General features: G+C 42.0%; 1 protein-coding gene across 3 annotated transcripts in view; it reads right to left on the bottom strand.

Annotated features, from left to right (window-relative positions):
* Positions 1 to 5,267: 5,267 nt before the first annotated feature.
* PSEN1 (presenilin 1) overlaps positions 5,268 to 13,043 on the bottom strand; it is an 88,196-nt gene continuing 80,420 nt past the window's right edge. For all 3 annotated transcript variants that reach the window (XM_082619251.1, XM_082619253.1, XM_082619252.1), the window contains 2 exons: positions 10,953 to 11,071; positions 5,268 to 9,559 (listed from right to left, as the gene is read on the bottom strand). In XM_082619251.1, coding sequence (XP_082475377.1) covers positions 9,404 to 9,559; positions 10,953 to 11,071 — 275 coding nt within the window. In that variant the 3' untranslated portion in view covers positions 5,268 to 9,403. The remainder of the gene's footprint in view (positions 9,560 to 10,952; positions 11,072 to 13,043) is intronic.

Genomic DNA, 13,043 nt, shown 5'->3' with positions numbered 1-13,043 from the left:
TGGATACAGAGTTTCAGTTTAGCAAGATGAAAAGAGTCCTGGAGATGGATGGTGGTGATGATTGCACAACGTTACGAATACAAATACCACTGAACTATACATATAAACTATTTACGACATTATAAATACAAATACCACTGAACTATACATATAAACTATTCACAACGTTATGAATACAAATACCACTGAACTATACATTTAAACTATTCACAACATTATGAATACAAATGATTCATTGAATACAAATCATCCATTTAATGATTACAGTGATAATCATTAAAAATGATTAAGGGAGTTCCCTAGTGTCCTCGTGGTTAGGATTCCGGCCTTTTACCGCCATGGCCCGGGTTCAATTCCTGGTCAGGGAACTGAGATCCTGCAAGCCTCGCGGCATGGCCAAAAAACAAACAAACAAAAAGTGATTAAGATGGTAAACTTTATGTCATGTGTATTTTACCAGAATAAAACAACAACAAAATGCATTATGAAATAAAATTAAAACTTTTGTTATCTTAAAACTCCAGAGACATTTTGGCCTGTGGCTGCCACTCTGGGCTATGCCCTAGACCCTCAGGGTCTCTCATGTTCCTCTGTTGCTTGAGCAGCTTTAGGTAGAAATTTTGAGAAATGCTGTCTGCCTTTACAGAAGAGAAACCGGAGGCCCAGAGAGGTGATCCAACTCACAGTGCCCTCTGTCCTGGAGGTAAGCAGCACAGGCCTGGGGCAGCCCCTCCCACTTTCTTGCTGTATGCGTCTGGGACTGTTATTCATCTTCTCGAAGCTTCCATTTTCTCACCTGTAAAATGAGGATAACCCTACTCACGGGTGAGGTGAGGATGACCTGAGACAATGCTTGTGATGGGCTCAGTGTAGGGTCTGGGCACGTTAACAGTAAATGCTCAATGGACGTTGGTTTTATGGGGCAAGTACGTTCCTCTGGGGCTTTTCTTGGTTAAATGAGGGGTAAGGAGAAGTATTAAGAACCGTACCACCCTTTATTCCTCCTGCATTCAACATGGTGACACTGGCTGAGGACAAACCCATGTATTTCTCAATATGTCACAAGTGCTCCCTGGGGAGTAATCCTGTGTGGATTCAACCCCGACCACCTGTTTATAAATACTGGGTCTCTTAAGCAGATAAGGCCAACTGACCTCAGGCTCCACCAACTCCAGCACAGCCTTGTAAACAAGGGCAAAGTGGTTAATGTTTGTTCTTACTTAAAACATGTTCCCACACATGTGCCCTGTTTATATCATCCTGCATGGAAATCCCCTCCTGTGGACCCCTAATCCACCCATTACTTCACGTATTCACCAAACATTTATTGAGCAATTTCCAGGAGCCCCAGATGGGTGGGTGAGTGCATGCACCCAGCTCCCTCTTACCACTCCGGCCAGCGCGTCCCCACACCTGGCAGCAGGAGGGTTTGGGTGGCTGGGCAGAAGGCACACCTCTGTGGTCTATGTGAAGGTGCCCACATTGGTCTGGCTCAGAGGCATCAGGGTGCATGGGACAGTTTCCTCTGCCAGCCTCCCTGTCCAGAGAGCCAGTCTGCAGACAAAGGCTGTCTGCTCTGAGAATAACGAAGAAGGAGTGTGTTGGGGAGGAAGGGGGAGCCATAGGAACGTCAAACCTCAGGGAGATGGAGGCAAGAAGCAGGTCCCCAGCCCCCACCAGCCAGAGACAGAATCCTGGAGCAACACAGTCTGGGAGGGAGGGGCTTGTCGTGTGAGAAACTGGCTGGGCAGAGGCCGGGTGAGTCAGGGAGGGGCTGTGGGAAACAGCTGGCTTGGCTGAGTTCCCAGTGGAGAGATGCAGCCAGACTTATCTCCAGCTCCAGGGGCAGGAGCCGGGCCTGCTGAGGGGGCGACCAGGCCTCGCCCGCCAGAAGGCTGGAGCACAGCCAGGAAGAGACAGGCAGCCTTCCAAGCACCCAGGGGCCGATGTGGAGGGAGCCGAGCTCGCTGCTGGCTGCTCTGCTCAGCCCCCAGCTTGGCAGCTCCCAGGCCTGGTCTCTGGGGAGCTCCAACTGGGACAGGGCCTCTCTGGGTCACATCACCTGCCTCCCCTCACAAAAATGTTCACCAGTGCATTTGACTTAAAAACAAAAATCAATTTATGCAGCAATTAATGAATGCTTGGAGTGCCTTGGTGAATCATCTCTTTAATGACAAAAGTTGCATAATCACTTGTAACAAGTCTATGACTTCATTATTTAAGTCATTAGTTTATCTATTGCACAAGCGAGGAAAGGGGGGATTCTAACCCTTGTTGGTTAGAAAGAGTTCCCCAAAGGATGATGGGACAGGGAGAGGACCCGGGTCCCTGTCACTCCTGAGGGTGGGCTGCTCTGGGGTCATTGCCATGGGCCCATCTGACACCAAAGTGGTGCTCGGGCTTAGAGGACAGGATCCAACATCAGCAGAGAGTCAAAAAGGCGATGCCGTCAATAGCACATTAACCCCTAGGCAGGCTGGCTGCACCATGACGTTCCCACAGAGGCTGAAGGCCTTAACAAACAGCCATGGAACTCACTTCCAAATGCCCAGTGAAGTAACCTGAGAACCAGAGTAGCCACATTAACAAAAACGGAGTCTAGCCCATCTCTCCCAGGCCTGCCTTAGAGATAGCACAGACATGGAGGGAATCAGGGTGAAAGCGGACACCCTCTTGGCATCCTCAGACCTTGCCCCTGGGCCCTGTGCAGGTTACCCAGCATAGGAAAGCCCTTTCCCTCCCACTGGGATGTTACAATACTCAAGCCTGATGACCTTTTCAAACTGGATGACCTTCTGGCTGGGTTTGGCGTCTCAGAAATAAGACTTCCCAATGAGATTCCACGACGGCGGAAGGTGGCAGGGAGGTCATTTTCAACATCTCAGAAAATCTGAGGAAATCACACATTCACGTCTATCTGGCTCAAGCAAGTTAAAACTCATGTCATTTCACTAAACATTTATGCTATCTTATGGCAGATGTAGGTAAATCCGATTAGTAAACAGAAAAACAAATTATTTCCCAAATGAGTTATACAGTTCTTGGAGGACAAAATCTCTGAAAATCTAAGTGCAGGATAAAGTTCCAAAAAAATCTCTCCTCAGTTTCCTTGACAGATATGTGATAACCTTACTGGGAAAGGATGCAGCAACCCTTAAAAAACTCATTTATTTCAGGTATTTAGGTGTAGTATAAACATTTTTATCTAGCTGCCAGTGTTGTTTCCACTTTTAAATCATCCTTGTATGTACACCTTTGAGTTTAGTGGTTCTTGACTAGGTCTGCTACCCAAGAAAACGAATCCAGTCAGAATTTCACCCTCGGTCCACTTCGAGGTGTTCTATGGGTAAAAGGGTAACAAAATCCTTTTCTCTTTTGCATGAGGAATTGACCTTGGGTTACTACATAATTAAAACAGTTTTAGGGAAAAAAAAGACAGAGGCAGCAAGAGTATGTTACCCTTTCTCCCAAGAATTAAGACTCCCACAGACTTGGTTTCTGAGGCTCTTCCATCTCCCTCCATTAAAGGGTCTGGCATACCAGGCACAGAAGGGCCAGCCCATGTACGAGAATCAATCTTTGTCAATAAGAGGCCCTGTGTTGAAAGGTCCCTGTGGTAGGTCAGGTCATCATCCTCCACGGTTTCTACAAGTCATTTAATGAAGGAGGTATAGTCTAAGTAAAAATGGAAACAGATTTAGTTAACTAATTAGGTTTCCCTCTGAGTAAATCAATTGAATTCAAAATCCAATTATCCTTGGGTGTCTCCCACGTTCCTCCCTGATTTTGTTTTTAGCTTATGCTCTTTGTCTTCTTGCCGATTCAGATTCTTCCCTTGTTCCCAAACTTGGTTCAAACCTTATGCTGCTGGAGGAAACTCTGCTTTTAAACCCTGTCTTTTGTGGATCCCTCCTTACTCTGCTTTCCCATTTAGATCATGTAGTGAGCCAACATTGTACTTGCTTGTACTCAGGCATGCTGTTTCACTTTTAACCAGATCCTAAGCTATTGGTGGGCAGGGCCTCCTCCGACTCTGACCCACAGAAGAATCCCCAGGGAGAGTGGTTGTGCTACAAAAAGCTGGGTACTTACCTAGTGATGCAGGAAATCCAGCCTCATTACTCCTGCTTCTCAATCTGCTTGAGGACATTCTTCCTTCTCATCGAGAGCACCATTATCAGGGCCCCTAAGAATCAGATACCTATCAGCTGATGAGGACAAGTCATGATGCTGCTCTGGCAGACTCTAGTGACACTGCCTACAAGATTCATAAAAGCAAATGATGCTTCTGATTCGCATAGGAGGGAAAGACACCTTCTTTGCTTCTTTTTTTTTAAATAGTTTATCTATGTTTCTTTTTTTTTTTTTTTTAACATCTTTATTACCTTCTTTGCTTCGTGATGCCCTTGGCCAATGTACCCAGGAACACATCCACCACCTCTCCTCTGCTTCTTCTGAAGACAAATAGGCCAACTCTGGTTTTTATGACACAAACTTATTTTTGACAAATAATTCCCAACACCGTGTATGCAATTCACTGTTTAGAAACAAAAGGCTTGGTAGAGTTTGGGGGTAGAGTGATAGGACAACCTATGCTCTACTAGGTCAATAAAAGTAATGTTGCTTTTTTCCATTCATGTGACCTACATAATAATTTTTAAAAGATAATCCTCTAGCTTATGAAATATCTACATTGTACTATAACATACATCCTACAAGTTATTTTGAGAGTCTTTACATTAATTTGAGTTAGATGTTTTCTAGAAGAAACATTTTTCAGAAACTAAGTGTTAAGAATAGTTGAAGGCTTCCCTGGTGGCGCAGTGGTTAAGAATCTACCTGCTAGTGCAGGGGACACGTGTTTGAGCCCTGGTCCAGGAAGATCCCCCATGCCGCAGAGCAACTAAGCCCGTGCACCACAATTACTGAGGCTGTGCTCTAGAGCCCACAAGCCACAACTACTGAGCCCACGTGCCTAGAGCCCGCGCACAACGAAGAGTAGCCCCCGCTCGCCGCAACTAGAGAAAGCCCGCGTGCAGCAACGAAAACACAATGCAGTCAAAAATAAAGTTTAAAAAAAATAGTTGAGACTTTCCAAAGATTTAATATCGTACCCTTCAGAGATGTGGCCTGCTAAAATCCATACCACTGTATTATGAGTGAACGATGGAAACAATGCATTTGTGTTTCTAAACTGTTTCCTGATAATCGCTGAATAGTTTTCAGTTACGTATTATAATACTTTCATGTAAGAAAATGAGCACAGCTGGAGTCATGCGGTCTTTATTAATTTGACAAAAAAACAGGAAAATCTGCACTCATCTATCAAAATTATATCTTACCAAGAATTTGAAAGGTATTTAAAAAAGATGTATTCACAGTCTGTCTGAATCGTGTACAAATCAGTGTCTGTAGAAGCAAAAGCCAGACAATGAACAGGTGAGGGTAAATGATCCCACTGAAACCCACACCCCAGCACCTTGATAGCACCATAAACACGACAGTCCTGTACTCAGTTCCAATAGTTGACTTGTAAACTGTCCTGTTGCAACACTTATTTTGAAAGGAAAATTGCTTTCTGGGAAGTCCTTCCTGCTACACAGACCAGGCTGAGGTGCTAACACCAGATTCCAGGGCCCAGGGTGGACCCAACTACTTCCTCAGGGCAACACTGAAGCTGTCCGAGGCCCTGGGAAACAGCTTAGACATTCAAGAAGGGAGTTCACTTCAGCACCAGGCTGATCTTTAATGCACAGATCTGAGGTGTTTCTTGCCAGAGGAGAGGACTGTTCCAATGATGCTATCCAGATGATTTGGGATGTGAGCGTGATGGTGGCCTTGCTGGGATACCCTGCTCTGCAGCTTCAATGAGGGTTGTGAAGAGCTGAAACCACTGTTTTTAATCTCCTGTGTCTGGGGAATTTAAAATGAGGCAAGAAGATCACAAGGATCACTTCTTGGCTCAAATTTATGGTGATATTGTTTCATCCCAGGAAAAACCAAACATCCAGTTTTCAAGTCTCTTCCCAAACTCAGCGTTCAGGATCCTCTTGGAGTTGAGGAGAATGACAAAAGCAAATCTAGAGAAAAAGCAGTACTTTACTGGAAGGATTGGTTTCTGGAAGACTCAAGTCACCATTTTATAACATCAATTTTATAAGCCCTCAATAACAGTTACCATGAAAAGGGGTTATTGACAGGTAGCTAATATTTTAGAGAAGTTAAAGCTGGTATTTACCAGAAAACAAGAGACTACAGCTACATTCTGAGGTTACATCTTACTCATTTTTCATCCTTAGACTCCAGCACCATGCCAGCAACACAGAAGACATTGAACAAAATTTTTCATAGTGGTTTCTGAGCTCATTTTCTTCAGGGCTAGATCATGAATGGGCAAATACGCAAGGCCAGGCACTGGGGGTCAGGATCAGAGGCTTCCTTGAGATGTCTGACCATGGAAGATCTTATGTGGTAGTTCTGTCTCACATTTTACAAAATACGATCAAGACTACATATATAAAGTTTGTTGAGGCCAAGTAAAGGGCAAGTACTAAACATATTATTTGTTTGGGCATCTGTTATGGGAGGAGGGTTTTTTAAATCAAGGGACACTTTGAAAAATGGGGATCCGTGAGTTTAAAAGTAAAAACACCACCTCGTCAGTTGTTGCTTCTGTAGTGAAATCAATAAATTGTTCACTTATGATTTTCTTTCAAGTTGCTTAGAAATCTTCTCCTTTTTCTGATCAAGAGAGTTATTTACAGTGAGAGCTGTGATCTGAGGACCACACACTAACCTGGTGAGAATCAAAAACAGAGAAGCGATCCCTTCCTCTTGGAAAAAAATCCTCTACAAATCCTCCAAATATGGTTGGTATTTCCAGAGGCTAGTTTGTGGCAACATTCTGTATGTAAGCACTCTCTATTCTTCTGTAGGCCAGTCAGACACAGACATCAGTGGTTGCTTTTCTTCCTGTCCTCCCCTTTTAATTAAGCAGGTCAGCTGGGCTGGTCAGGTTTTACCATTTGTTCTGTCTGGTTCCACAGCCACCCCTTGCCCCTGGGCGAGGGCGCATCCTCAGTGGAATTGCTACTGTTTTCTCTGGTGACAATCTATTTTTCATGGTGGAAGACTACTAGCATTTTGATATTTCAGAAACAACTGAAGTGACTCTAAGAAGGTTCAAAGGAAAAGTCTGCGCCTCAGACCAATGCTTTAAAGAAATAAGATGTATTCTCTCTATGCTGAGATGTGGTTCCATCTTGCAGAAAGTGACAGGTCTATGGCAATCTTTCTACATAGGACAGCAATACATAGGATGGATTTGAACACAATCACACACGCCACACACCCTCTTCAGAGATAAACCCTTCATGATAGACACAGTATGTTTGGGATCCTCACACAAATAAACTACTCTAGGTCAGGGCTCCCTTCAAGACTGCTTCAAATCTTCAAATCACACATTAGTGTTCAGGTGGCTTTGTTGTAACTGTTGAACTGCATGTCTTCCTGGAATATAATACCCACACTGTCACATATCTGAGGAGAAAAAGAAAATCTTGGGAAAAAGGGCCTAAGAGGAGCCAGTTTTTACACACAGGTTAGTACCAGCACATTACTCCTAAAGTTAGTTTCTTATAAGAAATATTCCATGACAGAAAACAAATACTCTAAACTCCAAGGAGAACCCCAAACCAGATCAAATGATAGCTGGAGAGATAGCAGCAGGAAACAGAGGGAAAGCTGGCCTCTCTTCAGCCACAAGGAGAAACTAAGTTTCTCACAAATGCTTAGAGTCTGATCACCATGGCTGAGGGCTGTCCGTGGTAAAAGAGGGGGTGTGCCCCAGCAAAGCTTCATCCAGAGGTGCCGTGTGCTTGCAGGCGGAGGCTCTGTTCATGGGCATTGCGCAGCTGAACTGCACAGGGCCTGAACTCTGCAGCCCAATTCTCACAAAGGGACACTGAAACGAAAGGTAACGCGGAAGGGAAAACACAAAACACCCGTAGCGAGGTTCTTGAGGAATCACTCGGATCCCCTCTTTCCCAGGCCGTGAGCTCATCTTGTCCCATGGGCTGCTGGAGGCCCCTCCTCTCTCCTCTTGGCCGCTGGTTCTCCCCCTGACCCTTGGTTCTCCCACAGCTCACCAAGTGAAGTAACAGCTATCTCCAAGCTTTGTACTGATACAACTGACTCATAAACTGTATAAACCACCAGCTTTTGGCTATTGGTTCAAATTCTGACCTACTGTCAAGAGACAATGGGTTGTAGTTAAAAAGAAAAGACAAACCAGGACAGAAAGTGCTTCACCAGCCATCTTACTCTTCTTTAATCCTACCGTCTTTGGGCACATTGCATTTGCTATTTAAGAAAGTACGACAGCAAGGCTGGTAGCATTGACTCATGACACATTCTTTGCACCACACACAGAGCAAAATCCTAGAACTGGATCATCTACTTCCACAACAGAGCTGTCTTATTCGCTGTATAGCAGAAGTGCTTGTGAGGGGAGTACCGGAGAGAGACGGAAGGAGGGAGGGATCTGGGGGCAACTGAACCTACAAGTATGCCTAAAAGTTAGGAATTTGGTGGAAAATCCAGAATTTACCTAAGGGTAATAGGGAATTGTTGAGTTATAGTTCCACTCTTTCCAGAAATAAATGACTGCATTTGGAACCTGAGGTTAAGACTTTTAAGATAAAGCAACCTCAAATAAGTTCAGACTGGCCTTGGGAAGAAATGGCAGCCATAGATGGTAATGAGCTTCAGTGCTTGAGAACAAGTGTCAGAATCAACCTACACCTCTGACTTGACTCAGGTAAAAAAAAGTCTTATTTAAAAATGGTAAGTCTGCAGCAAAAAATCTGAAAGTTCGAGCCCCTTTCCATCTTTCCATTTTGCTCTGGTGCCTGCTCTCCTTACAGTATCTCGCGAAAAGGTTCAGAATTCAATACAGATTTATTAGGTTGACTTTCAACATGTAGTTTAAGATGAAGAGTCCTGTTTGGTTTAAACCATTTCATTTAACCACTTGGTAATGGTAGTCCTGAGAGTCTGCAGCGTTGGTAAAATCCACCTGTGACCAAAGGTCAACCTGCTGGTGGGAGCACAGCAACTTTCTGGCTCATCACTTTGCCTTGTTCTTGTCCCTCAAATCTGGCAGCTTCTGCACTGAGGGACTCAGTCCACCACAATGACATGTTCAAAACCATTTTCTGTAGACACCTCCTTCCAACGCCCAATAGTGCAGGTGGTCAGGAAGACTTGGAAGGAAGCTGCAAAAAGTCCAGCTGGGAATCTTGACTTTGTTAGATGTGGACACAGGAAAATCACCTTTGTCCTCCCCAGATTTTATTATAGTCAAAGGAGAAAAATCCATGAGATTCTAACTGCAAATATGCTAGATATAAAACTGATGGAATGCTAATTGGTCCATAAAGGGTTGCACAAGATAATCTGTGGCAAAGTAGAAAACAAGCCCAAAGGTGATAGAGATTGGAAGAGCTGGCAATGCTTTCTTGAAAATGGCAAGGAGCAATAGTGTAAGGCACAAACCCTGTGGAGAAGAGGGGAAAAGACACAAACCCAGACATAATTATGCAAGTATTTTGTGCAAATCAACTCAATCACAAGTCTCAGTTTTAATTTAGTTAATTCAATACAATCCTTTGACGTTAACTTTCAGAACAAAATTTTTTCATTAAATCTGGAAACAACATTTATTTTCCTTTGCAACAGAGATCATTATCCATACATTGTTGATATTTCATCCCCAATTCTAGATAGGGAATAGAATCTGAAAATAAGTAAAATTATTTTTGAAAACAAATAAACAATACTGAAATTTCTATCTAAACTATTGGGTTGGCTACTGTAGGTTTAGTTTGGCTAGCTAAAAATCCCAGAGGTGAAGAACATTCTTTATGCTGTCTGGGGGCAAAAAGGTGCTCACGGAATAAACCAATAAAAGTTTGTTTATAAAGTGTATACTGTTTTCTTATAAACACAGAGCAGCTATATAATACACCCCTTTTTTTATCCTAGTTACTGAGACATTAACTATGAAGTCTGGAGGGTGAGCTGCATTTAAGGTTTATCCAAAGTAAGTAATTTTCTTCTTAAAAGCTTCAACACATCCAGAAAACTAACCTCAAAAGAGAAATAAAATAAATGAAAATTCTAACTGGTCATATGATCAAGATAAATCACAAGTGTAATCATAAAATAAATGCATAAGTAAAGGCTCTCGTCTAACCTCTCATCCAACTTCACTCACATATATCAAAGATATCACATCTTTAGCAAAAATAGCAACAAGAAATACGAGTTATTTACTTAAATCATTGTCTTGAAAGCTTCAGGCTCACGTTGTAGCACTATGAGCAAAATCTATGTGTGATCGTGCACTGAGTTAGCTTTTCTTGCCTCGTACTTACTGCCCAAAGGACACTGTATGCTGCAGGTCGTGGCCTTAAACACAATACCACCACCAAACGCAGACTAAGTGAGGATCTGCTTTACCCCTTTAAGACTGATCTAATTCTTTACATTATCTATGCTGCTGGGCTTGAAGCAATGGTTCCTACTTGGAGGTACTTACCAGAATTTCCTGGGGAACTTTAAAAAAAACACACAGTTAAAACAAATTAAATATTCGGTCGGCCAAAAACTTCGTTTGGGTTTTCCATAACATCTTATGGAAAAGCCTGAACGAACTTTTTGGCCAGCCCACTAATATCTCAGGGTAGAGACCCACAGTTTTAAAAGCTCCCAGGTGATTTTAATGTGTGGCCAGGTAGAGAATTACTCAGGTGAGGTCCAATTATTTGTGTTTTTAAAAAAGCTCCCCAGGTGATTGGAACACTCAGCCTAGCTGGGGTTAAAAGGACCACCTTTTAATCAGAATTTGGAGATGAGTTCTGACACGTTTTTAATCTGTGTATACTTACAATTAATATGGCTACAAAACAGGCTATGGTTGTGTTCCAGTCTCCACTGGCTGTTGCAGAAGCTTTACCAACCAGAACACTGTAGAAAATGAAATCTCCTAATCCAAGTTTTACTCCCCCTAAAAAGGAAAGATTATGAATATAAAGTTTGTCACTCTTAAAAAAAAGAAAGTTTGTCACTCTTTGCTATGACTTCACAATTCAAAACTGTCGCTGCCCCCATCCCCCATCCTATGCTGAATGAGAAGTCAGTAAATGATATCATACAAAATTAGGCTTTAGCTACGTTTTCCCTTTCTTTTTTGGTTTTCTATAACAGGAGGTTCAGATGTTATGTGGCTAACTCTGGTGTCTTAACAGTAGATGCTGCTGTTATATAGCAAAAATAATAACAATAAATAATAATTGTCATCTACTGAATGCCTAGTTTATACCTGCACTTGTTCTAATAAATCCTCACAAGAACCCCTATGAGATAGGTATCATCTCCTTTTTTTTGAAAAACAGCTTTACTGAGGTATAATTTATTTCATAAAATGCACCCACTGTAAAATGTACAATTCAATGACTGAAAAAATTTAGAGTTGTGCAACCATCACCACAATCCACCATATTTCCATCACCCCAATTAAGATACCTTGTGTTCATTTATAGTTAATCTCCACTCCCCTCCCAGGCCTTAAGCAACCACTGATCTGTTTTCTAACTCTATAAATCTGCCTTTTCTAGACACTGCACAGAAATGGACTCATACAATATGAAGTCTTTTGTGACTGGCTTCTTTCATTTAACATAATTTTTTAAAATTGAAGTATAGTTGACATACAATGTTGTGTTAGTTCCAGGTGTACAACGAAGTGATTCAGAGATATATATATATGTATATTTTTTTCCAGATTCTTTTCCATTATAGGTTATTACAAGATATTGAAAATAGCTCCCTGTGCTATACAGTAGGTCCTTGTTGTTTATCTACTTTAAATATAGTACTGTATATCTGTTAATCCCAAACTTCTAAATTATCCCCCCTGCCCCACACTTTCCCCTTTGGTAACCATAAGTTTGTTTTCTATGTCTGTGAGTCTATTTCTGTTTTGTACGTAAGTTCATTTGTATCATATTTTAGATTCCACATATAAGTGATATCATATGATATTTGTCTTTCTCTGTCTGATTTACTTCACTCTGTATGATAATCTCTAGGTCCATCCATGTTGCTGCAAATGGCATTATTTCATTCTTTTATATGGCTGAGTAATATTCCATTGTGTATATATACCACATCTTCTTTATCCATTCTCCTGTCAATGGGCATTTAGATTGTTTCCATGTCTTGGCTATTGTAAATAGTGCTGCTATGAACACTGGGGTGCATGTATCTTTTTGAATTAGAGTCTTCGACTTTTCCAGATATATGCCCAGGAGTGAGGTTGCAGGATCCTATGGTAACTCTATTTTTAGTTTTTTAAGGAACCTCCATACTGTTCTCCATGGTGGCTGCACCAATTTACATTCCCACCAACAGTGTAGGAGGGTTCCCTTTTCTTCACACCCTCTCCAGCATTTATTGTTTGTAGACTTTTTGACAATGGTCATTCTGACCGGTGTGAGGTGATACCTCACTGTAGTTTTGATTTGCATTTCTCTAATAATTAGTGATGTTGAGCATCTTTTCATATGCCTGTTGGCCATCTGTATTAACATAACATTTTTTAGGTTTATCCATGACATTGCACGTGTCTGTAGTTTGCTGCTTTTCACTGGTGAATAGTTTTTCATTGTATGGATATACTATATTTTGTTTAGCCATTTACCAGTTGATGGACACTTAGATTGTTTTCAGTTTTGGGCTATTATGAATAATGCTGCTATGAATATCAGTGCATACATCTTTGTGTGGGCAGATTGCTTTCATTTCCATCGGGTAGATTCCTAGGATTGGAACTGTTGGGTTATATGGTAAGTTTATGTTTAGCCTTTTGAGAAACTGCCAAACTGTTTTCCATACTGGCTGTACCGGTATGGAAAGACCTACCCAAAGTGTTACCCTATTTTTTAATTAGGTTATCTTCCTATTACTGAGTTGTAAGC

This window comes from Mesoplodon mirus (assembly GCF_964341445.2).
Source record: "Mesoplodon mirus genome assembly, chromosome: 4".
In the NCBI taxonomy this organism is placed as follows: domain Eukaryota; kingdom Metazoa; phylum Chordata; class Mammalia; order Artiodactyla; family Ziphiidae; genus Mesoplodon; species Mesoplodon mirus.
Note: the sequence above shows the minus strand (reverse complement) of the source record. Positions and strands in the feature narration are given on the sequence as shown.